At 46.2% G+C, this 27,596-nt stretch overlaps 1 protein-coding gene across 1 annotated transcript in view; it reads right to left on the reverse strand.

The window, feature by feature from the left end:
- GLG1 (golgi glycoprotein 1) overlaps nt 1-27,596 on the reverse strand; it is a 173,790-nt gene that overhangs the window by 70,281 nt on the left and 75,913 nt on the right. Inside the window, exons 2-4 of the mRNA XM_054048830.1 lie at nt 14,916-14,948; nt 10,106-10,192; nt 490-705 (exon numbers count right to left, since the gene is read on the reverse strand). Coding sequence (XP_053904805.1) covers nt 490-705; nt 10,106-10,192; nt 14,916-14,948 — 336 coding nt within the window. The remainder of the gene's footprint in view (nt 1-489; nt 706-10,105; nt 10,193-14,915; nt 14,949-27,596) is intronic.

A 27,596-nucleotide genomic window follows, 5' to 3' on the forward strand; every position in this document is an offset into this window, starting at 1 on the left:
AGGATGGGTTTGGCAGGCCACACGAGCAGCTCCCCTACACTAAAGACTTTCCTAGATCAGATTTGACAGTATGCATCAAGGAACAGAGAAGTTTGTCTGGAGACTAAATCCTGACTGTAAGATTCACCATATAAAGCAAAAGTCACATAAGCGTGACCAAGACATAATTTGTTTACTATTTTAAATTGTGTTGGAGGTCTGGTGGGAGTGGAGACAAATCAATCGCAGCTGAGGTGGGAGCTAGTACGACAGCATTTTTCCTAACATGACAGTAAAGTACTTCAAGCATTAACAATAATTGAGACAACTTGTTAAAGAGGTAATCACTGTAAGCAGGAACACATCACTTTTTTTGTAGCTTGTGTCGCTTTTGTTGGTTTTCAGTCATTATAATTAAGTCTGGTGTACATATAAGTCCCACAATAGCATCCAATTTCCCCGAGTATCATCTTTATGAACCCACTTCCCATCCACCTGCTCTGTGGATACCTTTTCTCCAGGTCGAATGCTGCCACATTTGAGGACGTTAATATCATTCTTGCAATCATCCATGAAGCCACAGATCAGACGGTAATCACTGAAGATGATGGCTGTCATTTTGGTGATATACTGGTGACACTGGTATTCAGTGATGTTACCTCTGTGGTCCACCAAACAGGACACCAAATAGCCTTTCCCAGCTAACTCATCGGCACATTCTTTGATCTGTTCAGAGAAAGAGTTGTGTTCAATTATTTAGTAGGAGCAGTTGAACATTTTTAGAATCAGCACGTGTACAAACGGGGTGATGAAAGTTATGTCTACACATCAGTTTGGGCCAAGCAGTAGTGAGAGAGTCCAGCCCAAGGCAATAGATCAGGCTAGTGGGGCTCTCACTAGCACTAAATGACTGTGTACACAGTATTCTGAAGCTGTGGCTCAGGCTGGAACACTAGTGTGGGAGGTGGGCTTCAGAGCCCAAATCACAAATTCAGAATGCTGTCTATACAGCTATACTTAGAGCGCTAGCCCGAATCTGTTGACCTGGGCTGGCAGGCTCACTCCCACTCCAAAATTCTGTGTAGATATACCCAGAGAGTTTTAAAAGATCCAGCCAAGCAGCTCTGGACTGTTAATTTGATTTTCAGTAAGTCCTGGAGCACTAGGTAAGTTCCAGAGGACTGCAAGAAAGCTAATGTTGTGCCAATAATAACAAAGGGTAAAAAGGACAACTTGAGTAACTGCAGGCCAGTCAGCCTTAGATCATTCCTAGGCAAAATAACTTAACAGCTGATATGGAACTCAATTAAGGCCTTGTCTACACTACGAGAGTAGTTCGATTTTACTTAAATCGAATTTTTGGAATCGATATTGCAAAGTCGAACGTGTGTGTCCACACTAAGGACAGTAATTCGACTTTGTGAGTCCACACTAACGGGGAAAGCGTCGACATTGGAAGTGGTGCACTGTGGTCAGCTATCCCACAGTTCCCGGAGTCCCCGCTGCACATTGGAATTCTGGGTGGAGCCGCAAATGCCTTCTGGGTAAAAAAAAGGTGTCCAGGGTGCTTTTGGGTAACTGTCGTCATCCGTCCATCACTCCCGCCCTCCCTCCCTGAAAGCGCCGGCGGGAAATCAGTTCGCGCACTTTTCTAGTCAGTGACAGCGCGGACGCCACAGCACTGCGAGCATGGAGCCTGCTGCAACCATCACTGCAGTTGTGGCCGCTCTCAACGCCTCGCAACTTATCATACACCTTTCCCTGAGGCAGATGCAGAAAAGTCAGGCGAGGAGGCTACGTCAACGCGGTGATGGCCTGAAGTCTGAGAGTAGCACAGACCTCTCAGAAAGCAGGGGACCCAGCGCCGAGAACATCACGGTGGCAATGGGTCATGTTGATGCCGTGGAAAGGAGATTCTGGGCACGGGAAACAAGCACTGAGTGGTGGGACCGCATAGTGCTGCAGGTCTGGGATGAATCCCAGTGGCTGCGAAACTTTCGCATGCGGAAGGGAACTTTCCTGGAACTTTGTGAGTTGCTGTCCCCTGCCCTGAAGCGCAATGACACCCGGATGCGAGCAGCCCTGACTGTCCAGAAGCGAGTGGCCATAGCCCTGTGGAAGCTTGCAACGCCAGACAGCTACCGGTCAGTCGCGAACCAGTTTGGGGTGGGCAAATCTACCGTGGGGGTTGTTGTGATGCAAGTAGCCAAGGCAATCGTTGATGTACTGCTGCCAAAGGTAGTCACCCTGGGAAACGTGGAGGCGATCATAGATGGCTTCGCAGCGATGGGATTCCCAAACTGCGGTGGGGCCATAGATGGAACTCACATCCCTATCCTGGCACCGGAACACCAGGCCAGCCAGTACATTAACAGAAAGGGCTACTTTTCCATGGTGCTGCAAGCACTGGTGGACCACAGGGGACGTTTTACCAACATCTACGTGGGATGGCCGGGCAAGGTTCATGACGCTCGTGTTTTCAGGAACTCTGGTCTGTTTAGACGGCTGCAGCAAGGTATTTACTTCCCGGACCACAAAATAACTCTTGGGGATGTGGAGATGCCTATAGTCATCCTCGGGGACCCAGCCTACCCGCTAATGCCCTGGCTCATGAAGCCCTATACTGGCGCCCTGGACACTGAAAAAGAACTCTTCAACTACCGGCTGAGCAAGTGCAGAATGGTGGTGGAGTGTGCTTTTGGCCGTCTCAAGGGGAGATGGAGAAGCTTACTGACTCGCTGTGATCTCAGCGAAACCAATATCCCCATTGTTATTGCAGCTTGCTGTGTGCTCCACAATCTCTGTGAGAGCAAGGGGGAGACCTTTATGGCGGGGTGGGAGGTTGAGGAAAATAGCCTGGCTGCTGATTACTCACAGCCAGACAGCCGGGCGATTAGAAGAGACCAGCGGGAAGCGCTGTGCATCCGGAAGGCTTTGAAAGCAAAGTTCCTGAGTGAGCAGGGTAACCTGTGACTTTAAAGTTTGTGTATTGAGAAGCTAAACCTGCCCCCGTTTCTTTGCCCAGTTAATGTTGACTATCCTATCCAGTTACATACCCCCTTCACCCCACTTCCAACACACGTTTCAAAATAAAAATAGTTCTACTTTGTTAAAGCACACCGTTTTCTTTAATACTGTATTCGCGGGAATTTTTTAAAACTGGGACGCAGACTGTGGTGCGGAGCGGGTGTACTGTAGTGGCGCGAATGCAGCTTCTAAACTCAAGGATTGACAGGCTCCGCTGCGGTGGGATGGTTGTTTCAACGGAGCCTGTCACCCCTCCTGATAGGGACTGTGTGTATGGGGGGGTCTATGTGACTTTGTGGCAGGGGGAGGACGGTTACAGATCCCCTGCTGTGTGGCTCTGTGATCCTGCCTAAGGACCGCCGCTTAAGATCTGTAACTGCCCTCCCCTGCCACAAAGTCACAGAGCAACCTACCCCCCACCACATAACATGAAAACAACCTCCCAGACTAACCAGGGTAACTAGTCACTGCATCACTGCACTATGTATGTGCCCTGCTGCTGTGCCTGCCCCCGACTATATACCCTGCCAAAGGTGACTGTCCTGTCGAATTACCAACCCCCTATCCCCCCCTCCTCCAAAAGAACATGATGGAAACAGTAGTTAACAGAAACGTATTTTTTATTATCAACCAAACATGGAACTGGGAAAGTGAAACTTGGACGGGGGCTTGTGTCAGGCGGGAAGGAAAGAACTTGTCAAATTTTGGGGAATGAGAGCCTTCTGCTGCTCGAGCTCTCTGCAGGGGTGGAGTGAGAGTTAGCAGGGACTCTGCCGCCTCTCCTTCTGTGCACTTTGGGTGAGGGGAGTATGGGACTTGGTGGCGGGGGAGGGCGGTTAGAGATGGACTGCAGCGGGGCTCTGTCCTCCTGCCTCCGTTCCTGCAGAACATCCACAAGGCGCCGGAGCGTGTCCGTTTGCTCCCTCATTAGTCCAAGCAGGGTTTGAGTCGCCTGCTGGTCTTCCTGACGCCACCTCTCCTCCCGATCCATGTTGGCTTGGTGCATTCGGGTCAAGTTCTCCCGCCACTGGGTCTGCTGTGCTGCCTGGGCTCTGGAGCAGGCTATAAGCTCCGAGAACATGTCCTCCCGTGTCCTCTTCTTCTTATGCCTAATCCGCGCTAGCCTCTGGGAGTGTGATGACAGGCTAGGTTGTGAGACAGTCGCAGATGGGGCTGTGGGAATGGGAAAAAGGGAGTGAATTCCTCAGAAAGATAAATGTAGTTGTGAACAAAGAACATAGTCTTTCTCTGTTAACAAGACCATGCACAGCACCTATCACATGCGCACTCAGCACAAGGTCGAATTCTCGGCCTTCGCATTCAGTGCCTGGGGTCTTCTACAGCACATTTGAGAAGCCTCTCAGGAGAACGGAATTTCTGTTGCAGGCAGACATGGTAAGCCGTAGACTTGTGGCAGCTTAAAACTTTAATATTAGCAATGGCCTCATTTCACATTGAAATCAATGTCGGTCCCTGCTGCCAGCAATTCGGCAAGCAGGAAGTCTGCTCCTGTCCCACACCCTCGCGGCTGTCCCCGGGAACGATCCCTTTCGGCTGCCCCTCTCCCGCCTCCACCGCGTGGCTGCAAACCAGCGGTTACAGTTCTGTAAAGGAACAGTAAAGCAGTCCCAACACTAACATTCCCCTACCTCATTCAAAGCAGGTCATCATGAGCGACATCACCCTCATGAGGATCTCTGACAGCGAGAAAGAGAGAATGCTCCGGGAAAGCCTGCAAAGACCAGGGCCGTATGCCGCCATGCTGTGCAGAGCAATGATTCCAGAGTACTTGATAGTCTCGTGGCGTGGCAACGTGTCCTACTACGGAGGACCCAATAAGGCCGCTCTCCCCAAGAACCTAATGCAGCGGATTTCCAATTACCTCCAGGAGAGCTTCCTCGAGATGTCACAGGAGGATTTCTGCTCCATCCCCGGACATATAGACCGCATTTTACTGTAGCTGCTGTAGCAGTGACTAACCAGTAGAGCGGCTTGGGCAGGACAATCATGCAAAACCGGACATTGCTAGATTTTTTTTCAATAGTTGCACTGCCCATGACTGAACCGTTAAGCTAATCAAACTAATCATGAGAAACCCATTTTTTAAATTGTTAATATTCCTGTTCTGTTACAAATAAATGTTTAGATTTTTACAACACTTACTGGCTGATCCTTCCCCAGATTCTGTGTCAGGGGTAACGGCTGGGGAGGGTTGGTAGGGGATCTCTGTAAGGGTGATGAAGAGATCCTGGCTGTCGGGGAAATCAGCGTTGTGAGCGCTGTCGACTGCCTCGTCCTCCTCATCTCCTTCCTCATCTTCCTCGTCCGCTAACATGTCCGAGGATCCAGCCGTGGACACTATCCCATCCTCAGAGTCCACGGTCACTGGTGGGGTAGTGGTGGCGGCCGCACCGAGGATGGAATGCAGTGCCTCGTAGAAACGGGATGTCTGGGGATGGGATCCGGAGCGTCCGTTTGCCTCTTTGGTCTTCTGGTAGCCTTGTCTCAGCTCCTTGATTTTCACGCGGCACTGCGTTACATCCCGGCTGTATCCTCTCTCTGCCATGTCTTTAGAGATCTTCTCGTAGATCTTTGCATTCCGTCTTTTGGATCGCAGCTCGGAAAGCACGGACTCATCGCCCCACACAGCGATGAGATCCAAGACTTCCCGATCAGTCCATGCTGGGGCCCTCTTTCTATTCTGAGATTGCACGGCCATCACTGCTGGAGAGCTCTGCATCGTTGCCAGTGCTACTGAACTCGCCACGATGTCCAGACAGGAAATGAGATTCAAACTGGCCAGACAGGAAAAGGAATTCAAATTCAAATTTTCCCGGGGCTTTTCCTGTGTGGCAGTTCAGAGCATCCGAGCTCGTACTGCTGTCCAGAGCGTCAACAGAGTGGTGCACTGTGGGATAGCTCCCGGAGCTATTAGCGTCGATTTCCATCCACACCTAGCCTAATTCGACATGGCCATGTCGAATTTAGCGCTACTCCCCTCGTCGGGGAGGAGTACAGAAGTCGAATTAAAGAGACCTCTATGTCGAACTAAATACCTTCGCGGTGTGGACGGGTGCAGGGTTAATTCGATGTAATGGCGCTAACTTCGACATAAACGCCTAGTGTAGACCAGGCCTAATAAAGAATTAAAGGAGAGTAATATAATAAGGGCTAAGTAACATGGGTTTATGTAAGGTAGACCTTGTCAAACTAACAATATCTTTTTGATAAGCGTACAAATTTGGTTGACAAAGGTAATAGTGTCAATGTAATTTACTTAAGATTTCAGTAAGGCATTTGACTTGGTACTGCACAACATTTTTTTAACAAACAAAATCAACGTATTAAATACATTAAAAACTGACTGAAGTCTCAAAGTGTAATTGTATGTGGGAATCATCAAGTGGGTACGTTTCTAGTGGGGTCCCAGAGGGATCATTTCTTGGCTATATGCTAGTTAATAAACAAAACAAAATCATCAAGATTCAAGTCCTGCTTTGTCTTGTAATAAAACAAAATCATTATTGATCAAGTTTACAGATGATGCAGACTGGAACAGAATGGTAAATAATGAAGAGGACAGAGTGATCTGGATTGCTTGTGCCCTGCTTACCAAGCTGTTTCAATTCAATACAGCCAAATCTAAAGTTATACATCTAGAAACAACGAATACAGGCCACAATTACAAGAAGGGGGTCTCTATCCTGGGAAACTGACTCTGAAAGAGACTTGGGGGTCATGGTGAATACATCAGCTGAATATAAGCTCCTAGTGTAATACAATGACCAAAAGGGCTAATGTGATCACTGGATGTACCAACAGTGGACTTATTCGGTAGTAGTAGAGAGTTTATATTACCTCTGTATTTCTCACTGGTGCAACTGCTAGTTGAACACTGTGTCCTGTTCTGGTGTCCACAATTTAAGAAGGATGTTGATAAATTGGAGAGTGTTCAGAGAAGAGCCATGAGAATGATTAAAGGACTGAAAAACATATCTTATAGTGATAGACTCCGGGAGGTTAATCTATTTAGTTTATCAAAGAGAAGGTTAACGGGTGACTTGATCATATAAGTGCCCACACCGGGGAACAAATTTGACAATAAAGAGCTCTTCCAGCTAGCAGACGGAGGTATAAACAGTAACAAATGGCTGGTAGTTGAAGCTAGACATAAAATATTCTCCAGGTCAAACAGGAATTAATTCAGGGAAGTTCTCTGGACTGTGTTATGTAGTAGGTCAATCTAGATGATCACAATGATTCCTTTTTGCCTAATAATCTATCAATCAATTATTTTCTAAATATACCAGCTAACTATAGCATGTGGCCATTTAAAAACCTAATTCGTAAGGACAATGGTTTTATCAAATAATCTAACATTAAAAATATAGTGCAATTTCAACATTTTAACCTATATAACCCCTAGAAAAATTACAGATATAAAAGAGTTGTTGGGTGAGATCACTAAAGACCAGACAAAATGCGTAATTTCTTTTGAGTTAAGTGCAAATAATTCAGTTTCAAAGATGGGGTCTAGCTCAGTCAACTGTGCAGAGAACACAGCAAGTACTAGGTTGCTGCTTCTGGCCACTTCTAAAGAAACCCCATTTTTGGCTCTAAAGGACGTCATGTTATCATGGGTTAAACTCTTGGCCAAATGCTTATACAACCATAATATTATTTGTCAATTTGACTACCATTTCACATTAGCATTAACCATTTTAATAGAAAACTTTTAGAGTGCTTAACTCCTGGTGACTTCCAATGGAAGTTGGTCACCTAATTCCCTCAAGGGCTTTCGAAAAAAATCACAAGATATTAAAATCAAAATGTAGCCAAAGTGGTCAGGAACGGAACAGGACAATTCAAATTAGTATTTAACGTATTAAATAAAAATTTGAAGTCATGTTCCCCCAATAGAAAGGTATGGTATGACTTTTTAATTCTTAAACATTTTAAAGCGTGGTCTATTAAAAGCTCTCTTTCTTTTCTTATTAGTCAGTTTGCAAAATTTCAGGTTGATAATCTACATTATCCAATGCTAAACCAAGATTGTTTCATGCATCTACTTTGCTGTTAAATATCAATAAGAGTTGTAGCATGTGTGATTGATTTTAAAATCAAACTGGAATTTTATAAAACCAGTATGCCACCTGTTTGTATCATTATTCACCATAAAATTATATAAGAGGAAGATTATGGCAGTTAATGTACAATTAAAATTCAGTGTCTTTCTCCACTGCATTTAGGAGCTTTTATCTAAGATTTATAGTGTAATGTTTACAACAATGCTAGACAGTCATCGTAACATGGAAATTAACTGTGCTTTGATAAGGGAGCAATCTCAAACATGCCTGGATTGTAAAAATTCTGCAGCAGCTCTATTACAGAAACCAAAGAGCTGAAAATAGAAAGCATTTGGCTTAGCTCTGACTGCAAAATGTCAGCTTATAGAGATATTTGTAGTGTTGCTTCCATTTTGGAGCTATAACTTCCAAACACAGCAGAGTGCCTTGCAGCGCAACACAAACTAGATGACTAACTCTTAGGGCAAGCTAAAAATAGAAGAGTTCCATCATTCAGGAACCTGTTGTTTGAACCACTTCAAATTAAAAAGAAAAATTCTACTTTGATCCCAGACGTAGCTAACCAATTTTGATGCCAATATGACACATGGATTTTACTGGGGAAGGGAACATGGAAAATGACGTTTGTAATGGAAACTCAGTTGCAACCTTAAGTATGGAGCGGCTGTTAGTACTCAGTAAAGAATGGAAGAATCCAATCTACACAAAACACCTGGCGGAAGGTGTGACAAAGTGGGAATCTAATATTTTTATAATTCCTGTGTGTGCCTCACTTTCCCAATGTACTCTGCATTCCTATCCAGGGGGTGCAAAGGGTCAGATCCGCTCTTGGGGGCAGACCTGAGGTGTTTCTCATTTAGCTGTCTGTAGTGGAATGAATGAGTCATTAAACAACTGGCGGGAACCAACCCACATAAATGGATAATTCAGAAAAACAATGGGAATCCCAATGGACAGGACAGTTATAGTTAGCAACCAATGACCAAGAAGTAGTAGATTTCCTCCACTTTTAGACAGGAAAACGGAGCAAAGGCCCCAGGTAGAGGGAAAAAGGGGCAAGGTGTCAAGTGGCTGGGACAAGGGCTGGCCTTTGGGCACAGTAGGGAACAGAAGTTCTCCTTGGGGACTGAAAAACAGACAGAGAAATGGATTCCATAATAGCTTGGCTGGCTGATTACACAAGTTGGGCCAGCATGGACCATGTCTTAACCTGTGTCTATCTGCACTAATCTAAGGACTTTCAGATTCTGTATGCTTGATGATAATAAATTGTTCCCTTGCTTTGAAAATGCTGCTGTTGTTGCTGCAAATACTGAGAACATTGTGCCGGGAAGGGGCACAGTACAAGCCTCCCACAGGAGATTGTTTTGGCTGGATTTTTGCAGGGAGCCACGTAGAGAAAGGGACTGTGGAAGGCCCAATTTCAGAGTCTTGGAAGCCACGGGCCTGCCCCTATGGAACTGTGTGGGTCCTTGGGGTGCAGCACACTAAAAGAGGTCATTTCCAAGGGACTGGGCCATAGACCAGTCCCTGTGGATTTGTGATAGGTCAAGCAGGAACTGAGGAGTTCTTAGTTTATCATTTCTCTTTATTCTGTTCCTATCATTCTTCCTATCCAACCACTTGCTACCACTCAAGTTAGACATTTCTGCAAATATCAAATGATATCCCCAGGAACCAGCCTCCCGTCCCCTCCTCTTTCCTTCCCCCCAAATGTGGAAGACGGGACATGGTCTATTGTCAGTTAAATCTCCCCATAGACAGGGCTTGTCTAGACTGATTCAGCTAACACATTTTTTTAACATCTTTGTCTATATTAGGTTCTAAGCAGTGTTTAAACTGCGTTAATTACCAGTTAGCTATCATTTTAGCATACCACTCATTTTCCCAAATCTAGACAAGCTCTAAGTATTCTTTAGATGGATTTGAAGTGTTTTTGCTTTGGTGGCAGAGGGGTAAGAACCATCCACTAATATAACAAAGATGAAGCCATCCCCTTTCTTCACCCTCACCTCTGCTATGGTGGACTTACAGACCTCTCTGGCCACGGATTCAAACTTCAGGTCTGTAGTCAGGTTCAACTTGTAGTTCCACAACAGCTAAATAAAAAGAGAGAATGCATTATTTTGTATAGGAAGGGTTGGAAGTTTTGCAGCTATGGATGATGCAGATTTTTTTAGCTTCAGACTAAAACAGAAACTGAGGCAATCTCCTTCACATACATTTAGGGCTTGCCTACCCTACCGCGCAGGGTCGATGTAAGATATGCAACTTCAGCTATGTGAATAGCGTAGCTGTAGTCGATGTACCTAGATCTACTTACCGTGGTGTCTTCACTGTGGTAAGTCGACAGCTAACGCTCTCCTGTCAACTCCGCTTGCACTTCTTGTTCTGGTGGAGTACCGGAGTCGACGGGAGAGTGCTCAGCGGTCGATTTATTGCGTCTATACTAGATGTGATAAATCAACCCCCCACTGGATCGATCGCTGCCTGCCCATTCGGCAGGTAGTGTAGACAAGCCCTTACTGTGGTTCATTATGCATGAGCTTCATTCTTCGGTCATATCTAAAGCTATGCAGAAAAAGTCCATCAATTATATTTATTACAGTCTTATATAGTGATAGAATATCAGGGTTGGAAGGGACCTCAAAAATTCATCCATCTATCGTCCGACGTTTTAAGCAAACGATTGCCAAAGCCAAAATTTCTACATATGATCATTAATCGAGTCATTAAAAGGAAAGGTACCAATGAATCCATTTTCTGAATCACGATCTTTGTTTATAAGACAATGAAGACATCCTAAGTTAACACCTGCTGAGCTTTTAGCAAAGTAATGCATTCAATTCACTAATCTTTCTGTATTAGTTGTGTAACATAGTATTCTCTATGCCAGGAGTTGGCAACCTTTCAGAAGTGGTGTGCCGAGTCTTCATTTATTCACTCTAATTTAAGGTTTTGCGTGCCACTAATAAATTTTAACGTTTTTAAAAGGTCTTTCTATAAGTCTATAATATACAACTAAACTATTGTTGTATGTAAAGTAAATAAGGTTTTTAAAATGTTTAAGAAGTTTCATTTAAAATTAAATTAAAATGCAGAGCCCCCCGGACCGGTGGCCAGGCAGTGTGAGTGCCATTGAAAATCAGCTCGTGTGCTGCCTTTGGCACACGTGCTATCGTTTGCCTACCCCTGCTCTATGCAGATACAGTGATGCACTCAGTATGAACTGGATTCATGCCAGAAACCTTCTAACTCCAGCCTGGCTGGAAAGGAGATTCCAGTCAGCTGCTCATTCACTTCCCACTTCAGAAGGCTATTAACAAGATAACATCTAGGACAAATTGTGTTGTGATGGCATGCCATTAAAATTTAGGGGTTCTCTCTTCGAAAGGCTAATGGCATTTCAGCAGTACAACAGATCTAGTTAACACCCAAACTCCTGTATGTCACTGCCCCGCCAGGAGAGTGTCTGGGATTAGTTGATTAAATACGATCTAATTGTTTATACGGATCGAAAATGAATTTCACTTTTAGCACATTATGCTCTCCATAAACATGGCTGTTCCAGCTGCCCTATGGCACCTCAGCAGTAGATCAATTTAAAGGAAGAAATATAAGACAAGGCAGCAAGAATTCAAAAAACTTGGTAACAGACCAGAGCTAGTCTGGCCTCATATCCCAGTTGCCACTACTAGCTTATTCTATTGCACTTCTCTCCAGAAGCACCAGGAGTTTAAGCCACAAAATGTATATTTCAAACACACATTTTGTACTTGTGACAAAATCTATTAAGGGGTCAAGCCAATATTGTGTTAGACCAGCATTATACATCAACACTTGATAAAACAAACAAAAAAAATCAAAAAAATAATTAGATGACAGCACGTCTGCTGCCTAAGTAGGACAACTCTGTTTAAAAGTCTTCAGAAGGCAGAGGCAGCAGCATACAGAGCATTAAAGATGACACAGGAACAACAGTCCTATGTATTTCTTCCACTCCCTCAACTCCAGTACTTGAAAGATTAGACATGGAGATGACAGGTCCTTAGGGTATTCTAGAAAGGGTGGGAGATTTGTGCTTAGGTCTTTCAGAAAGGTATGAAAAAGCCGTAAGAGCATCATTTGATGCTAATGCACGGGAGAAGCCCAAAGATGGGTGGTGGGGAAGGACTTTAGACACACCTCCACCATGAACTGGGAGGTTAACATTAGAGATGGCAAGAACGTACTGATACTGGAATAATAGACTTAACAGGAGACTCCCAGATCAAGGAACTACCAAGATGACTTTCCCTCAGATGAAAGCTCACAGGTCTGAGTCCCTATAAACTAGATCAAATGCTTTCACAGGAGATGAGTGAGAATGCAACCAAAGACTGCAGACCAAGGAATGCTGGGAAATGCAGGATTGTTCACAGACATGAAGTTTGGATAAAGCCTTAACTTCCCTGGTAGGAGCCAAGGTGCAACTCTGATCTGAGGGACTCTCCGGGCAGAGCAGGGGAAGGGAGAACACTATATCAATTATCAGATGCAAAACACATTTGATTCTCAATCCCACACCCTCTGCACCCAGGGATACTTTTATGCATGACCCCTTCGGTATTTTTATCATCTGTTCTATGCATTGGGCCATGATGAGGGGGCCTCTTGGCACCATGTCTTCTTTGCAGCACCAGTCGTAACAGAATGGCTATGGGCTGTGGATCCAGACTGGGCTGCTGGGAGTGTTTTAGTTCTGACATACTAGGAGCTGGTTCCTTTTTATTTATTTGTGGTGGGGGTAGGGGATAGGGAATCTAGGATTCTGAAGTTGTTGGATCTGAAGCCTTGGTTGTAGCAGCAAGAACCTGGGCTTTCTACAGCCTATTACATCAGGAAGAAAACGTGGGGCAGTTTTCTGGCCTGTGCTAGGAGGAGGGCAGACTAGATGGTCACCATGGTCTCTTCTGGCCATGGAATCTATGAACCTACAGGATCACAACAGGCCTGACGGATGAAGTCAACACATACCAAGCAGGCCCTTGGAGAATGCCCCTACCATTTCAGGCAGCAAGTATTGGTCCATCATTTTGTTCTTACAGGATATTAAAAACTCATCCACATCTGGATCTGCTTTGTTAAGAGCTCAGAAATACACTGCACAATCCTAGCAAAGACATTTGGTACTGTATAAAAACTAATCTTATTATTTTATTTAAGAATGAACGCTAAAATAGCAAAGTTGCCAAATTGAATTCAACTACAACAGTGAATTCCAAGTGTCTGCTTGACAATCTGGAATTTTGATAATGATAGGCTGGTCATTGATAAACAAGGTAAGCCAAGGAAAACCTGTCCTAGACCCAGCAGCATGTTCCTCTCTCCAAGCACTATACCTTCCCATAGCTTTAGAAACAATAAACCAAACTGATTGTGTTCTTTTCCAAGTTGCAACAGCAGTTTCCATGTGAGTTAAGATTTTTAGTGAATGAAGATGACTGTGTAAATCAGATTTTTCTAAGGCTAAGAGCATTAAGTGCAAGAGTACAGTACTCTTCAGAATATTCCTGTGACCCAGTGAACCTCGGGTGCCAACTGGCTGATGGCACAGGGAGTGCAAAGGGACAATGTGACAGCATGCTTCTCATGAAAGAAGGGCCACAGCCAGCCTGGCTATAAAGCCTGGCAAGGATTTGGGGTGAGCAATACTCTACAAGACATGAATATCTTGTTAATTAAGTCTAGGCTCAAGAATGCACTCTGCGTTATTTTATATGTAACCGTTTGTTTTCAATTCTTTTACTTATTACTTCTTGAATCTCTATGCTTTGCTAAATAAATGTAGATTTGTTTATGTTGAAAACAAGTCTAAGTGCTATGTGTTAAGCAGAGCAGCGATCAGAGGAGGAACTGGTAAGCCGGGATTGTACTGTGTCTTTGGAAGCAGCAAATCTGTGAATACTGCGAGCCCAGTGGACGAGGGGCCAGACACTCCAGAGAGACTCTCAGACAACTCAAGAGTTGGAGTGTGCCTGCCGCTAACTTGCAGAGGGACAGCGGGGCCTCTATTGCCCATAGCCAGCGGAGTTGGAAGCTGACCCACAGCAGGCATAGACAAAGTTTCCTCATGCTAAAGGCCCACAGCCCTGGGAACGGTCACAATTACCTCCTGAGCTAACTGGGCAACTCTATGATCTTTGTCAAGACAAATACGTCAGTGTCTGGCTTCTTTCTACCTTTTATGGTTTGTGACAATCTCCATGATCCAGCTTACACAGAGAGGACCTGTTGGTGAATACACCACACAATTTAAATCAGGGATTTTCAGACTTTACCCAACTGAGGACCATGCATAGGACGGAAAAGATTTTAACTACCTTCACCTTTAACACAGGTGTAGTTCATAGACTATGGGTCTTGGCATGCAATACTCCATCTTGAGCCAAGGAACTCACCTCCAGAGAAGACCACACATTGCATACTGGGAGTTGCAACCTCCATGAAAGATGAGGTCACATTGAGAACTCTGGAAATTTTGGATACTCCTAGCTTAACCCAAGTGATCCACAGGTGAAGATTTAGAGTTAAGCAGCCAGCACCTTCCTACTGCAAATCTGAATTTAGAAAGCCTAAATGAGATGGTGTGTAATGATAAAGAAATTGGCTCCATGTTCCCTTGCTGAGAGTCAGCCCAGGAACCCATATTGGCACAGAAAACATTACAGCTTGTGGCAAGTGTTGTTTTCGGTCTCTGCAAAATAGCCAGGGGTTGCTGCAGGAAGTAAGTTTCAAATGCTATAGCTAGCTAGAGAGCAAAGAAAATCAACCGATACTTACATGGTTGCAGTCTGAAGAGATTTCATTGTCCGGCTGAAAGAAAAAGAAAGAAAGGCGCTTTAGTCCAGATCCAACGTGAACTGGTTAACATATGCCAAAGGTTGAGGATGTTAAATCTTCAAAATACTGCAAAAAAAATTAAGGATACAAATTTGCATTTTCAAAATGTTTTAAGATTACTTCTTACCATGAAAGTTATTTCACAAAAGCCAGTAATTAGGAAGCTTTAAAAGCTACATAACAAGAATGCTGCTGCATAAATGCCACTAAGACTTCACTGACAAAGAAATCAACACCGCATAATTATCCCAGTTTTAGTGAGACGTTATACTGTTCAGCAATTTTCCAGGCACCGTTTCACTTTACAGCCTTTAAGTTGCACAGTAAGAGCAGTATTCATGTAGCTCCCATATAGCTAGGTCTCATGTGCTCCTCCTGATCTGTACTCCGTTACGCATGTGTTATAAGCCTAGAAGGCAGAATACTTCTGAAAAAGCACAAGGAGACCCAATGGTACAGATGCTGATGGAGTACAACCACCCAAATTCAAAGTGGAAGAGAAGATATGGCTGCCTTACTTCAGGGGTCAGTGTTCTGCACTTGGCAGGCAGTGTCCCATATTTCAGCTCTGGGAGGATGAGAAGTCTGGACCAACAGGTAAAGTTGGAATTCACTCCTTCACCAAGAGGAATGAATAGGTTCTGATGTTCAGGTGTCATATGGATTAGATTTAATGTGTGTATATACTGGGTTCCATAATCCATAAAGATGAAAATATTGCCTCAGCCCCATAGAAATTCAAGTGATAAGTTAACAAACAGACCAGACCAGTCTAATTCTAACGTATTCGGCAGGAGACCTGGGCAAAAGGGAAACATTTCTCCAGGATGAATCAGCAGCTCGGGATGCAAGACCGACTTTTCCTCATTTCAACATTTATCTTTCTCTATATAGAGAGAGATAAGAGGGTTTGGCAGGTATAGAAGTGGATGGGAGTAGTGTCTTGATACTACAGTCACTGGCACCTGAGAAAGACTATTAGCTTCTGGAAGAGCTAAGTTTCTTCCATGATGGTGCTGTGAATAGAGAAAGAATGCATATGTGATCAGCATCTACTTCAATATCATTTTGTAGATCTGATGTGCAGTGCTTGATACCAGACTTCAACTCAGCTCTGACAGGTCAGACCTCAAGATATCATCTTGGGATCCATTTTATCACTTTCACTTAAAATGAACCTGCCATTTGTTTCCTTTCCTCATCGCAGGTGCCAATTCATTTAACACCATTAAAAGCTGTAAGAAATTTTAAAAATTGAAAGACTGGGCTGGATGCTCAAAACACACAAGTCTCCCATCCCCAAGATCAGCACCCTATCAGTGGGCTAGGAGTTTCCCCATTCAGGTTGGGCAGGTCTCCTAAGCGAGACCAATTCCAGTGTCACCTCTCTACTGAGAAAGGGAGGGCATGAATATGACACCTACTGTCACCCACTTGTCTCTTCTCCCACAGAAAAATGATCCCATGATCAACAGATAACCCTTTATAGCTCCACTGGAGCCAACACTACTACTTTTCATACTTAAGTCCACATTATCTATTTGCTCTTTCACAGCCATAGGTCTCTGAAACAAGACTCCAAAAATTGCAATCGTCACTGGAGCCAATAACAATTTTTAAAGTAATTCTTGCATGCCAATTAAATATGGAAAGTAAAGATGTAGTCCATTAGGTTTCAGTAACTTACTATAACAACTTTTTAAATTTGGAGACATGCATGCACCCAATATTGCTTCAGAGCAAGAATGAATGGCAGCAGCTCACGTTAAAATAGGAAGTTTAGAAGAAACTTCCCAACTTCTCACTTATAGCAGTTACTTGTGACCTCTAAATACTTTCCGCTTATTTGGTACACAGGCAAAGGGTAGATTTTTACCTCTCCAGCTCTAACCCAAATGAGAAATACAAGTGGCACTTGAAGGTTTAGCATTTGATTTAGATGGTTCTCCCAGTATCATTACAAGAAAACTATTTCCCAGCTTTCTGATAACCTGAAGATTGGACTGTCAGCTTTGTTAAAGAATATAAGAGCCAGTTCACAACTTCCTCATATTGCAGCTCGTATGTTCCAAATTGAAATATTAAAACCGAGAAATGTCAAATTTACAGTATTTTAAAAGTTACATCTGCTTCTAACCACTAAATGTTTGTGATTTACAGGTTAAGTTTCCACCTTTCTACTCTCATCTTAATCATTCAACAGTGGTTGGAACCAAAATAGATCAGTTTCAGACTGAACTAATTGAAAAGCAAGAGCCAGAATGCCCTCAATTAAACTTGCCATCAAATCTGTTAGACAAGGATAGAGTTTCTTCACAGAAGGATGGAGGCTAGCACTGTAATTTCCCTAAGGTGGGCAGGGCTGATCTAATGTGTCTGGTAAGCAAAAAGATTTGCAAGGAAGAGCGTGCAAACCCAGAAATCTTCTCAGTTGCTTTGGTTATTTGTTTTTATGACAATACCAAGTGACCTTCAATCTCACCAGTTTAGGTTCAAATCTGCACAGGATTAGGGCTTAGTTCCTGTGGGACATTATATCTACAGGTGCTATAGGCTCTGGACACTCACCTGAGAGATTTAGACAACTTTTTATTAAAATACTCATCACTTAAAAAATGAAAATTTGGCTTTCCTAATACTTTGTGGTGAGTCTTCTGCTATGTTAAACAGAATCATGCTTTCACTAGAAAGGGCAGGATGGGTCAAGGGGTCTTAGGTGCCGCATTATTTACAGTAACATTGTCCTGTAGAGATGTAGGTTCAGGTCCAATTCTGGGCTGCTTGTCCTAATTCTTCAGAGGGGTGAACTATATTATTTTCATTGTGTAGGAATATTTAACTGCATGCAACCTGACTGAAAGAGCACAACTGCTCCTAAGTGCCCCCAGGCACATTCAAGGCCAATTCACTCATAAGTGGCAATAGCTTAAACTAGGGAAGGCTGTGATGAGCTATAAACCAGGGTTTAAAGGATTCACACACTAATGGTAAGGGGGAAAACGTGATGAGTGTGGGGGACTCAGTCATCACTTTCTGCAGAATTTAAATCTCAACTAGAAATTTAGTCTTTTAAAAACATGAGTTACTGGTGGGATGAGGTAGCGTCTGATCCCAAATCTCCCTGCCAATTTGTTTACAGTCGCATTTCCCTACCTTCATAAATATTCTTCTCTCCCTATTGCTAAGCGAGAGATCCATATGGACAGGTAAAATACACAAAGTGATGCGCTCAAAGCAAGCATACAAATGGAAAATAATTCTCTAATCTTTTTATATAGTCTTAGGCATTGTAATAGTAAAATAATTAACCCTTATGGCTACAAAATAGGCCTTCTAAATGTAACCCATGGCAGTGCTGCTTTCCTAAGTCTGAAGAGAGATCACTTCAGTGGCTCTACATCTACACATGGCTTCCTAAGCAGCAGCCCAGTGAAATGAAAGACTACTATACATAGAGCCCTGCATGGATACAAAATTTGTATCTGCATCTGGTCAAAAATGGTCCAGATATCCATGGATTTGCAGGGTTCTAACTACACAGAACCCTATAGGCAGCAAGCACCAGCAAAAAAGTCAATCACAACAGTTTCATGGTGCTATTTATGAAAGCTCTGGGCAAGAAGCAGAGGCAGGCATTGGAGCTAACCACACAGAAACTACCCAAATGACTGCGGTTTTGAGATCCCTGGATAAAAAGGAACAAAGTAGTAGAGAGACAGACCTTGTGCAGTAATCAAGAGGCTTTAGGGAAAGTAGAAGGGATAGAAAGGAGGAACTTTTAAGTAACTAGAGAGGGGTGGAGACTCAAATTCATCTGACTCCTCCTAACCAGACTATTAAAAATATGGAACACTCAATCAAAATTAAGGGGTGGCACTGGTAGGACTTCCACTTCTTAGCAGCTTTATAAAGCATGGATGGCTGCCTCTTTTCATAGTTATCTAAACATTTCTCCATAGACCCTTTCACACTCAGCAACACTTGGCAGCATATGTGATTTATAAAATAAGGTACTATCCAGATTCAAATTAAAGAAAAGCAATACCTCGCCGTGAAAACCACACATAGTAGATAGACACAAAATAAAGTCAATGTTTTGCTTCCATGCTGCATTACAAATAATAAAAACCCATGCTGAACTAGATTCACAGATTCTAAGAATTCATAAGAAACCAATGTGATCATGTAGTCTGACTTCCTGCTTAACAGGCCATAGAACTTCCCCCAAATAAGTGTGCTTGAACTAAAGCATATTTTTTAGAAGAATACCCAATCTTGATTCAAAAAACAGAACTAAGGAGTCACGACTCTAATTTTAGATTTAGGACTTAGTGTCACCATGCTGCCTCCCAGCAAAGCCTTTTCAACTAAATTCTGTACTTATTACTCCTGAGGGAATTCTATGCCAAAAAATTAAAAATTCTCAGCACAATATTTTAAAATTCTGCAAATGTTATTTGTCAATAAATAAATGAGCACAGGCTACTGGCTGCATGGAGGTGAGAGATCACCCAGCAGTTCTTCCCCCTCCCCTGCCAACACAAACTGGGCAGTGAGGCTGTACCAGCCCCTGACCCAGTGCAAGGGCTGGGCCTGCCCCAGAAAGACCGTGGGGTCCTGCCCCTCCCACACCAAGTGCAGGCAGGCAGGCTCAACCCAGCAGGATCCAAGTGTGGAGGGGCTTAGTTTGGCTGTGACCCAGGTGTGAGGTGAGAGGGTTCTGGGTGGGGCAAGCTGAGTGTGAGTGGCTCAGTGGGAAGTCTGGGTGATCTGGATGCACCGGGGCTTTGTTGGGGGCTCCTGGGTGGAGGTCCAGCTGAAGGTGGCTGGGGGAAATTTGAGTGCTTGGGTTCAGCAGGTGGTGGGGTTTGGGTACAGGGGTGAGGGACCGGGTGCAGCTGGCATTCAGTGGGGTGGCAGTCTAAGCGCAGGGGGTCTCATCAGTGTGGTCCAGGTGCAGGGGGTCTCATCAGGGTGGGTGGGTTTGGGGGGTTCTGGGTGCAGGCACTTAGGAGAGGGGGGTGGTTCTGGGTACAGCTGCCTGGGGTGGGTTCAGATGCATCGGGGTTAGGTGGACAGGGGAGCAGGAAGCTGGGGGGGGGGTGGAGCTTCCTGCAGCCAGGGAGGTTTCTGGGGGGTGGTTCTGACCCGGACCAGGCCACTCCTTGCAGAGGAAGAGGATGTCCTATCTTCCTCCACCCCCAGCCCAGATGGAACTAGCAGCTGAGCCCAGCACAGGATAGAAGCCACCAGTCAGAGCATCCCCAGCCCCCTCATCCCCCGCCATGGTGATTTACCTCTCCGCTGGCTGCTCTGGACACCCAAAACGACGGCTGGGGAGAGGCATGTGACTGCTCTTGTGGCTTCCCTTTGCTTCCCTGTCAGAAAGTTATTTTTCTGCAGGGAAGCAAAGAAATCTGCAGGGACATGAATTCTCCACAAGTGCACTGGTGCAGAATTCCCCCTGGAGTAATCTATATCATGAACTATCAAATGCCATGCAATTTCTTCTAAAGACAGACCATGAATAGCTTGTTCTATGGTACACAAAGTTGGTTAGATATACTGCTACCCCACAATTTGCAAGATACACAGAGCCCTCCCCAAGACGTATATACAAAATAAAGCTTTATTTCATCCTTCGTCTTTGGGATTCATCATTATCTGAAAATGATCCACAGCTAGATGTGGGATTAGGAAGATAAGAGTGACAACCACCAATTGTGGATAGAGTCTGAGGACTTGGGGAGATCTAAGATTCTCTTAACCAACAGCTGGCTGAGCTTCCTCTCCTCCTCTGTTCACTTCCAGTTTTTATGTTATTGGGAAGGGACAGGATCTCAGTCAGTTTCACAAATGCCACCATTCACACATTCAAGATCCCTGCTTTAAGGAAGAGAAAGTGTTGATAGAGCATTATCTCCATTGGGGAGAAGTTTGTGGCATTTATCGCACTGACATACTCTTTATGAAGTAGTAACTAAAAGTACTGCAGCCGGTACTGACGATGGTAGGGTGACCAGATCACCCAAGTCAAATATCGGGACACGGGGGGGGGGGGGGGGGGGGGGGGAGAAAGAGAGTGTGGCGGCGCCAAAAAAAATAAAACCAACCCTTCCTCCGCAAGCGCTGGAGGGAGGCCCGGGAGACTCAGGGGAAGCGCAGGGCCGGGGTGAGTAAGAGTCCGGCCTGGTCCCGAGCAGGCAGGACTCAGTTGGGTGGTAGGGCGAGGAGGGGGGCGGCCCGCGGGGCCAGGCGGCGGCTGTTGTTGTCCCCCCGGGCAGCGGGACTCGGGAGCAGCCGCTGCTGCAGCTCCCACTGCCGCGGGGGAGGAAGCGGCCATGGCACTCGGTGGCTGTGGCTCTGGCGCCCCCGAACCCCCCGAGCCGGGGCCTGCTGCAGGGACCCAGCAGTGCGCACGCTGCGTGTGCCCAGCCCGAGTTGCGTCTGGGCTGCTGCCCAGCTGGTGCTATCCCGCGGCGGCCCCGGAGCAGGGGCAGCAGGCCCCAGCCCCCCCGTCCCGCTCGGGTCCCGCAGGGGAACGAACGGGGCTGGGCTGCCGATGCCTCCGCCCCGGGGCCGCCGCGGGATAGCACCAGCTGGGCAGCAGCCCAGACGCAACTGGCCAGGGGTGCAATACAAATTATGTCCAAATGCCTGAGCATCAACTGCCACCCAAACGTGTATGCAACTCTGTACATTTACAGTGAAGGATTAAAATGTCAAAGAGAACCAGAAGCAATTTTTAGTCTTAGAAACAGTTTTTTGTTTTTTACTATGTGAGACACTGCTTCTAATACAAAGTCATCTCATAACTCCTGTGTTCTGCAACAAAACATGTTTCTCGGTGTTCCAAAAAAATTGGGATTCCACAACCATCTCTGCTGACCCTGCCAACTCTTCCCCTCCCTTCTTCTAAGTTACTGATCTTTTCAGACATGAAAGCAGCAGACACATTGTTCAGAAAAGACACTAAAATGAGATGCAGTGACATCAAACTGGGAAGCCAAAAACCAAACAATATTAATACAAGAATATATTAAAGGTCTGCTTTTACAGAAGCCAGAGAAAGTCAGTTAAGGATGAAGATGTCTTTACCTGCGTTGCTGCTCCCAGGAGCTACAGTAAATAGAATGAAAGGTGTGCCACGGTTTGAATGATCCACCTTATCGGAGCAGTAAGAGTAAAACTGCACTGAATCCTAGTGCTAAGTTCTCCTTGTTTCTGTCACTGTCTGGTTAAGAGTAGAAATCACTTGGTGGGACCTTGTTACATGTATAAAGTAATACCAAACAGCCAGCTGCTTTGAATAAATGCTTAAAGTGCAATTTCAGTCTAAGGATGACTAAGCACAAGGGCTTCAGGTTTATTCACTTAATTACTACAAATCAAGCACATTCAATCAACGTAAGTCCACATCCCTCCCCAAACCCTGCTAATTCTGCAAAGGCCTTGTCTACACTACGAGAGTAGTTCGATTTTACTTAAATCGAATTTTTGGAATCGATATTGCAAAGTCGAACGTGTGTGTCCACACTAAGGACAGTAATTCGACTTTGTGAGTCCACACTAACGGGGAAAGCGTCGACATTGGAAGTGGTGCACTGTGGTCAGCTATCCCACAGTTCCCGGAGTCCCCGCTGCACATTGGAATTCTGGGTGGAGCCGCAAATGCCTTCTGGGTAAAAAAAAGGTGTCCAGGGTGCTTTTGGGTAACTGTCGTCATCCGTCCATCACTCCCGCCCTCCCTCCCTGAAAGCGCCGGCGGGAAATCAGTTCGCGCACTTTTCTAGTCAGTGACAGCGCGGACGCCACAGCACTGCGAGCATGGAGCCTGCTGCAACCATCACTGCAGTTGTGGCCGCTCTCAACGCCTCGCAACTTATCATACACCTTTCCCTGAGGCAGATGCAGAAAAGTCAGGCGAGGAGGCTACGTCAACGCGGTGATGGCCTGAAGTCTGAGAGTAGCACAGACCTCTCAGAAAGCAGGGGACCCAGCGCCGAGAACATCACGGTGGCAATGGGTCATGTTGATGCCGTGGAAAGGAGATTCTGGGCACGGGAAACAAGCACTGAGTGGTGGGACCGCATAGTGCTGCAGGTCTGGGATGAATCCCAGTGGCTGCGAAACTTTCGCATGCGGAAGGGAACTTTCCTGGAACTTTGTGAGTTGCTGTCCCCTGCCCTGAAGCGCAATGACACCCGGATGCGAGCAGCCCTGACTGTCCAGAAGCGAGTGGCCATAGCCCTGTGGAAGCTTGCAACGCCAGACAGCTACCGGTCAGTCGCGAACCAGTTTGGGGTGGGCAAATCTACCGTGGGGGTTGTTGTGATGCAAGTAGCCAAGGCAATCGTTGATGTACTGCTGCCAAAGGTAGTCACCCTGGGAAACGTGGAGGCGATCATAGATGGCTTCGCAGCGATGGGATTCCCAAACTGCGGTGGGGCCATAGATGGAACTCACATCCCTATCCTGGCACCGGAACACCAGGCCAGCCAGTACATTAACAGAAAGGGCTACTTTTCCATGGTGCTGCAAGCACTGGTGGACCACAGGGGACGTTTTACCAACATCTACGTGGGATGGCCGGGCAAGGTTCATGACGCTCGTGTTTTCAGGAACTCTGGTCTGTTTAGACGGCTGCAGCAAGGTATTTACTTCCCGGACCACAAAATAACTCTTGGGGATGTGGAGATGCCTATAGTCATCCTCGGGGACCCAGCCTACCCGCTAATGCCCTGGCTCATGAAGCCCTATACTGGCGCCCTGGACACTGAAAAAGAACTCTTCAACTACCGGCTGAGCAAGTGCAGAATGGTGGTGGAGTGTGCTTTTGGCCGTCTCAAGGGGAGATGGAGAAGCTTACTGACTCGCTGTGATCTCAGCGAAACCAATATCCCCATTGTTATTGCAGCTTGCTGTGTGCTCCACAATCTCTGTGAGAGCAAGGGGGAGACCTTTATGGCGGGGTGGGAGGTTGAGGAAAATAGCCTGGCTGCTGATTACTCACAGCCAGACAGCCGGGCGATTAGAAGAGACCAGCGGGAAGCGCTGTGCATCCGGAAGGCTTTGAAAGCAAAGTTCCTGAGTGAGCAGGGTAACCTGTGACTTTAAAGTTTGTGTATTGAGAAGCTAAACCTGCCCCCGTTTCTTTGCCCAGTTAATGTTGACTATCCTATCCAGTTACATACCCCCTTCACCCCACTTCCAACACACGTTTCAAAATAAAAATAGTTCTACTTTGTTAAAGCACACCGTTTTCTTTAATACTGTATTCGCGGGAATTTTTTAAAACTGGGACGCAGACTGTGGTGCGGAGCGGGTGTACTGTAGTGGCGCGAATGCAGCTTCTAAACTCAAGGATTGACAGGCTCCGCTGCGGTGGGATGGTTGTTTCAACGGAGCCTGTCACCCCTCCTGATAGGGACTGTGTGTATGGGGGGGTCTATGTGACTTTGTGGCAGGGGGAGGACGGTTACAGATCCCCTGCTGTGTGGCTCTGTGATCCTGCCTAAGGACCGCCGCTTAAGATCTGTAACTGCCCTCCCCTGCCACAAAGTCACAGAGCAACCTACCCCCCACCACATAACATGAAAACAACCTCCCAGACTAACCAGGGTAACTAGTCACTGCATCACTGCACTATGTATGTGCCCTGCTGCTGTGCCTGCCCCCGACTATATACCCTGCCAAAGGTGACTGTCCTGTCGAATTACCAACCCCCTATCCCCCCCTCCTCCAAAAGAACATGATGGAAACAGTAGTTAACAGAAACGTATTTTTTATTATCAACCAAACATGGAACTGGGAAAGTGAAACTTGGACGGGGGCTTGTGTCAGGCGGGAAGGAAAGAACTTGTCAAATTTTGGGGAATGAGAGCCTTCTGCTGCTCGAGCTCTCTGCAGGGGTGGAGTGAGAGTTAGCAGGGACTCTGCCGCCTCTCCTTCTGTGCACTTTGGGTGAGGGGAGTATGGGACTTGGTGGCGGGGGAGGGCGGTTAGAGATGGACTGCAGCGGGGCTCTGTCCTCCTGCCTCCGTTCCTGCAGAACATCCACAAGGCGCCGGAGCGTGTCCGTTTGCTCCCTCATTAGTCCAAGCAGGGTTTGAGTCGCCTGCTGGTCTTCCTGACGCCACCTCTCCTCCCGATCCATGTTGGCTTGGTGCATTCGGGTCAAGTTCTCCCGCCACTGGGTCTGCTGTGCTGCCTGGGCTCTGGAGCAGGCTATAAGCTCCGAGAACATGTCCTCCCGTGTCCTCTTCTTCTTATGCCTAATCCGCGCTAGCCTCTGGGAGTGTGATGACAGGCTAGGTTGTGAGACAGTCGCAGATGGGGCTGTGGGAATGGGAAAAAGGGAGTGAATTCCTCAGAAAGATAAATGTAGTTGTGAACAAAGAACATAGTCTTTCTCTGTTAACAAGACCATGCACAGCACCTATCACATGCGCACTCAGCACAAGGTCGAATTCTCGGCCTTCGCATTCAGTGCCTGGGGTCTTCTACAGCACATTTGAGAAGCCTCTCAGGAGAACGGAATTTCTGTTGCAGGCAGACATGGTAAGCCGTAGACTTGTGGCAGCTTAAAACTTTAATATTAGCAATGGCCTCATTTCACATTGAAATCAATGTCGGTCCCTGCTGCCAGCAATTCGGCAAGCAGGAAGTCTGCTCCTGTCCCACACCCTCGCGGCTGTCCCCGGGAACGATCCCTTTCGGCTGCCCCTCTCCCGCCTCCACCGCGTGGCTGCAAACCAGCGGTTACAGTTCTGTAAAGGAACGGTAAAGCAGTCCCAACACTAACATTCCCCTACCTCATTCAAAGCAGGTCATCATGAGCGACATCACCCTCATGAGGATCTCTGACAGCGAGAAAGAGAGAATGCTCCGGGAAAGCCTGCAAAGACCAGGGCCGTATGCCGCCATGCTGTGCAGAGCAATGATTCCAGAGTACTTGATAGTCTCGTGGCGTGGCAACGTGTCCTACTACGGAGGACCCAATAAGGCCGCTCTCCCCAAGAACCTAATGCAGCGGATTTCCAATTACCTCCAGGAGAGCTTCCTCGAGATGTCACAGGAGGATTTCTGCTCCATCCCCGGACATATAGACCGCATTTTACTGTAGCTGCTGTAGCAGTGACTAACCAGTAGAGCGGCTTGGGCAGGACAATCATGCAAAACCGGACATTGCTAGATTTTTTTTCAATAGTTGCACTGCCCATGACTGAACCGTTAAGCTAATCAAACTAATCATGAGAAACCCATTTTTTAAATTGTTAATATTCCTGTTCTGTTACAAATAAATGTTTAGATTTTTACAACACTTACTGGCTGATCCTTCCCCAGATTCTGTGTCCGGGGTAACGGCTGGGGACGGTTGGTAGGGGATCTCTGTAAGGGTGATGAAGAGATCCTGGCTGTCGGGGAAATCAGCGTTGTGAGCGCTGTCGACTGCCTCGTCCTCCTCATCTCCTTCCTCATCTTCCCCGTCCGCTAACATGTCCGAGGATCCAGCCGTGGACACTATCCCATCCTCAGAGTCCACGGTCACTGGTGGGGTAGTGGTGGCGGCCGCACCGAGGATGGAATGCAGTGCCTCGTAGAAACGGGATGTCTGGGGATGGGATCCGGAGCGTCCGTTTGCCTCTTTGGTCTTCTGGTAGCCTTGTCTCAGCTCCTTGATTTTCACGCGGCACTGCGTTACATCCCGGCTGTATCCTCTCTCTGCCATGTCTTTAGAGATCTTCTCGTAGATCTTTGCATTCCGTCTTTTGGATCGCAGCTCGGAAAGCACGGACTCATCGCCCCACACAGCGATGAGATCCAAGACTTCCCGATCAGTCCATGCTGGGGCCCTCTTTCTATTCTGAGATTGCACGGCCATCACTGCTGGAGAGCTCTGCATCGTTGCCAGTGCTGCTGAGCTCGCCACGATGTCCAGACCGGAAATGAGATTCAAACTGGCCAGACAGGAAAAGGAATTCAAATTCAAATTTTCCCGGGGCTTTTCCTGTGTGGCAGTTCAGAGCATCCGAGCTCGTACTGCTGTCCAGAGCGTCAACAGAGTGGTGCACTGTGGGATAGCTCCCGGAGCTATTAGCGTCGATTTCCATCCACACCTAGCCTAATTCGACATGGCCATGTCGAATTTAGCGCTACTCCCCTCGTCGGGGAGGAGTACAGAAGTCGAATTAAAGAGACCTCTATGTCGAACTAAATACCTTCGCGGTGTGGACGGGTGCAGGGTTAATTCGATGTAACGGCGCTAACTTCGACATAAACGCCTAGTGTAGACCAGGCCAAAGTCATCTTGAGGTCTGAGGATTAGGCTACACTACGAAATTAGGTCGAATTTATAGAAGTCTTTTTTTTCTAAATCATTTTTATACAGTCGATTGTGTGTGTCCCCACACAAAATGCTCTAAGTGCATTAAGTAGGTGGACTGCATCCACAATACCGAGGCTAGCATTGACTTCCGGAGCGTTGCACTGTGGGTAGCTATCCCACAGTCTATCGCCCATTGGAATTCTGGGTTGAGATCCCAATGCCTGATGGGAAAAAACAGTGTTGCGGGTGGTTCTGGGTACATGTCGTCAGCCCCCCCGGTGAAATCAACGGCC

This window comes from Malaclemys terrapin, chromosome 14, assembly GCF_027887155.1.
Source record: "Malaclemys terrapin pileata isolate rMalTer1 chromosome 14, rMalTer1.hap1, whole genome shotgun sequence".
In the NCBI taxonomy this organism is placed as follows: domain Eukaryota; kingdom Metazoa; phylum Chordata; order Testudines; family Emydidae; genus Malaclemys; species Malaclemys terrapin.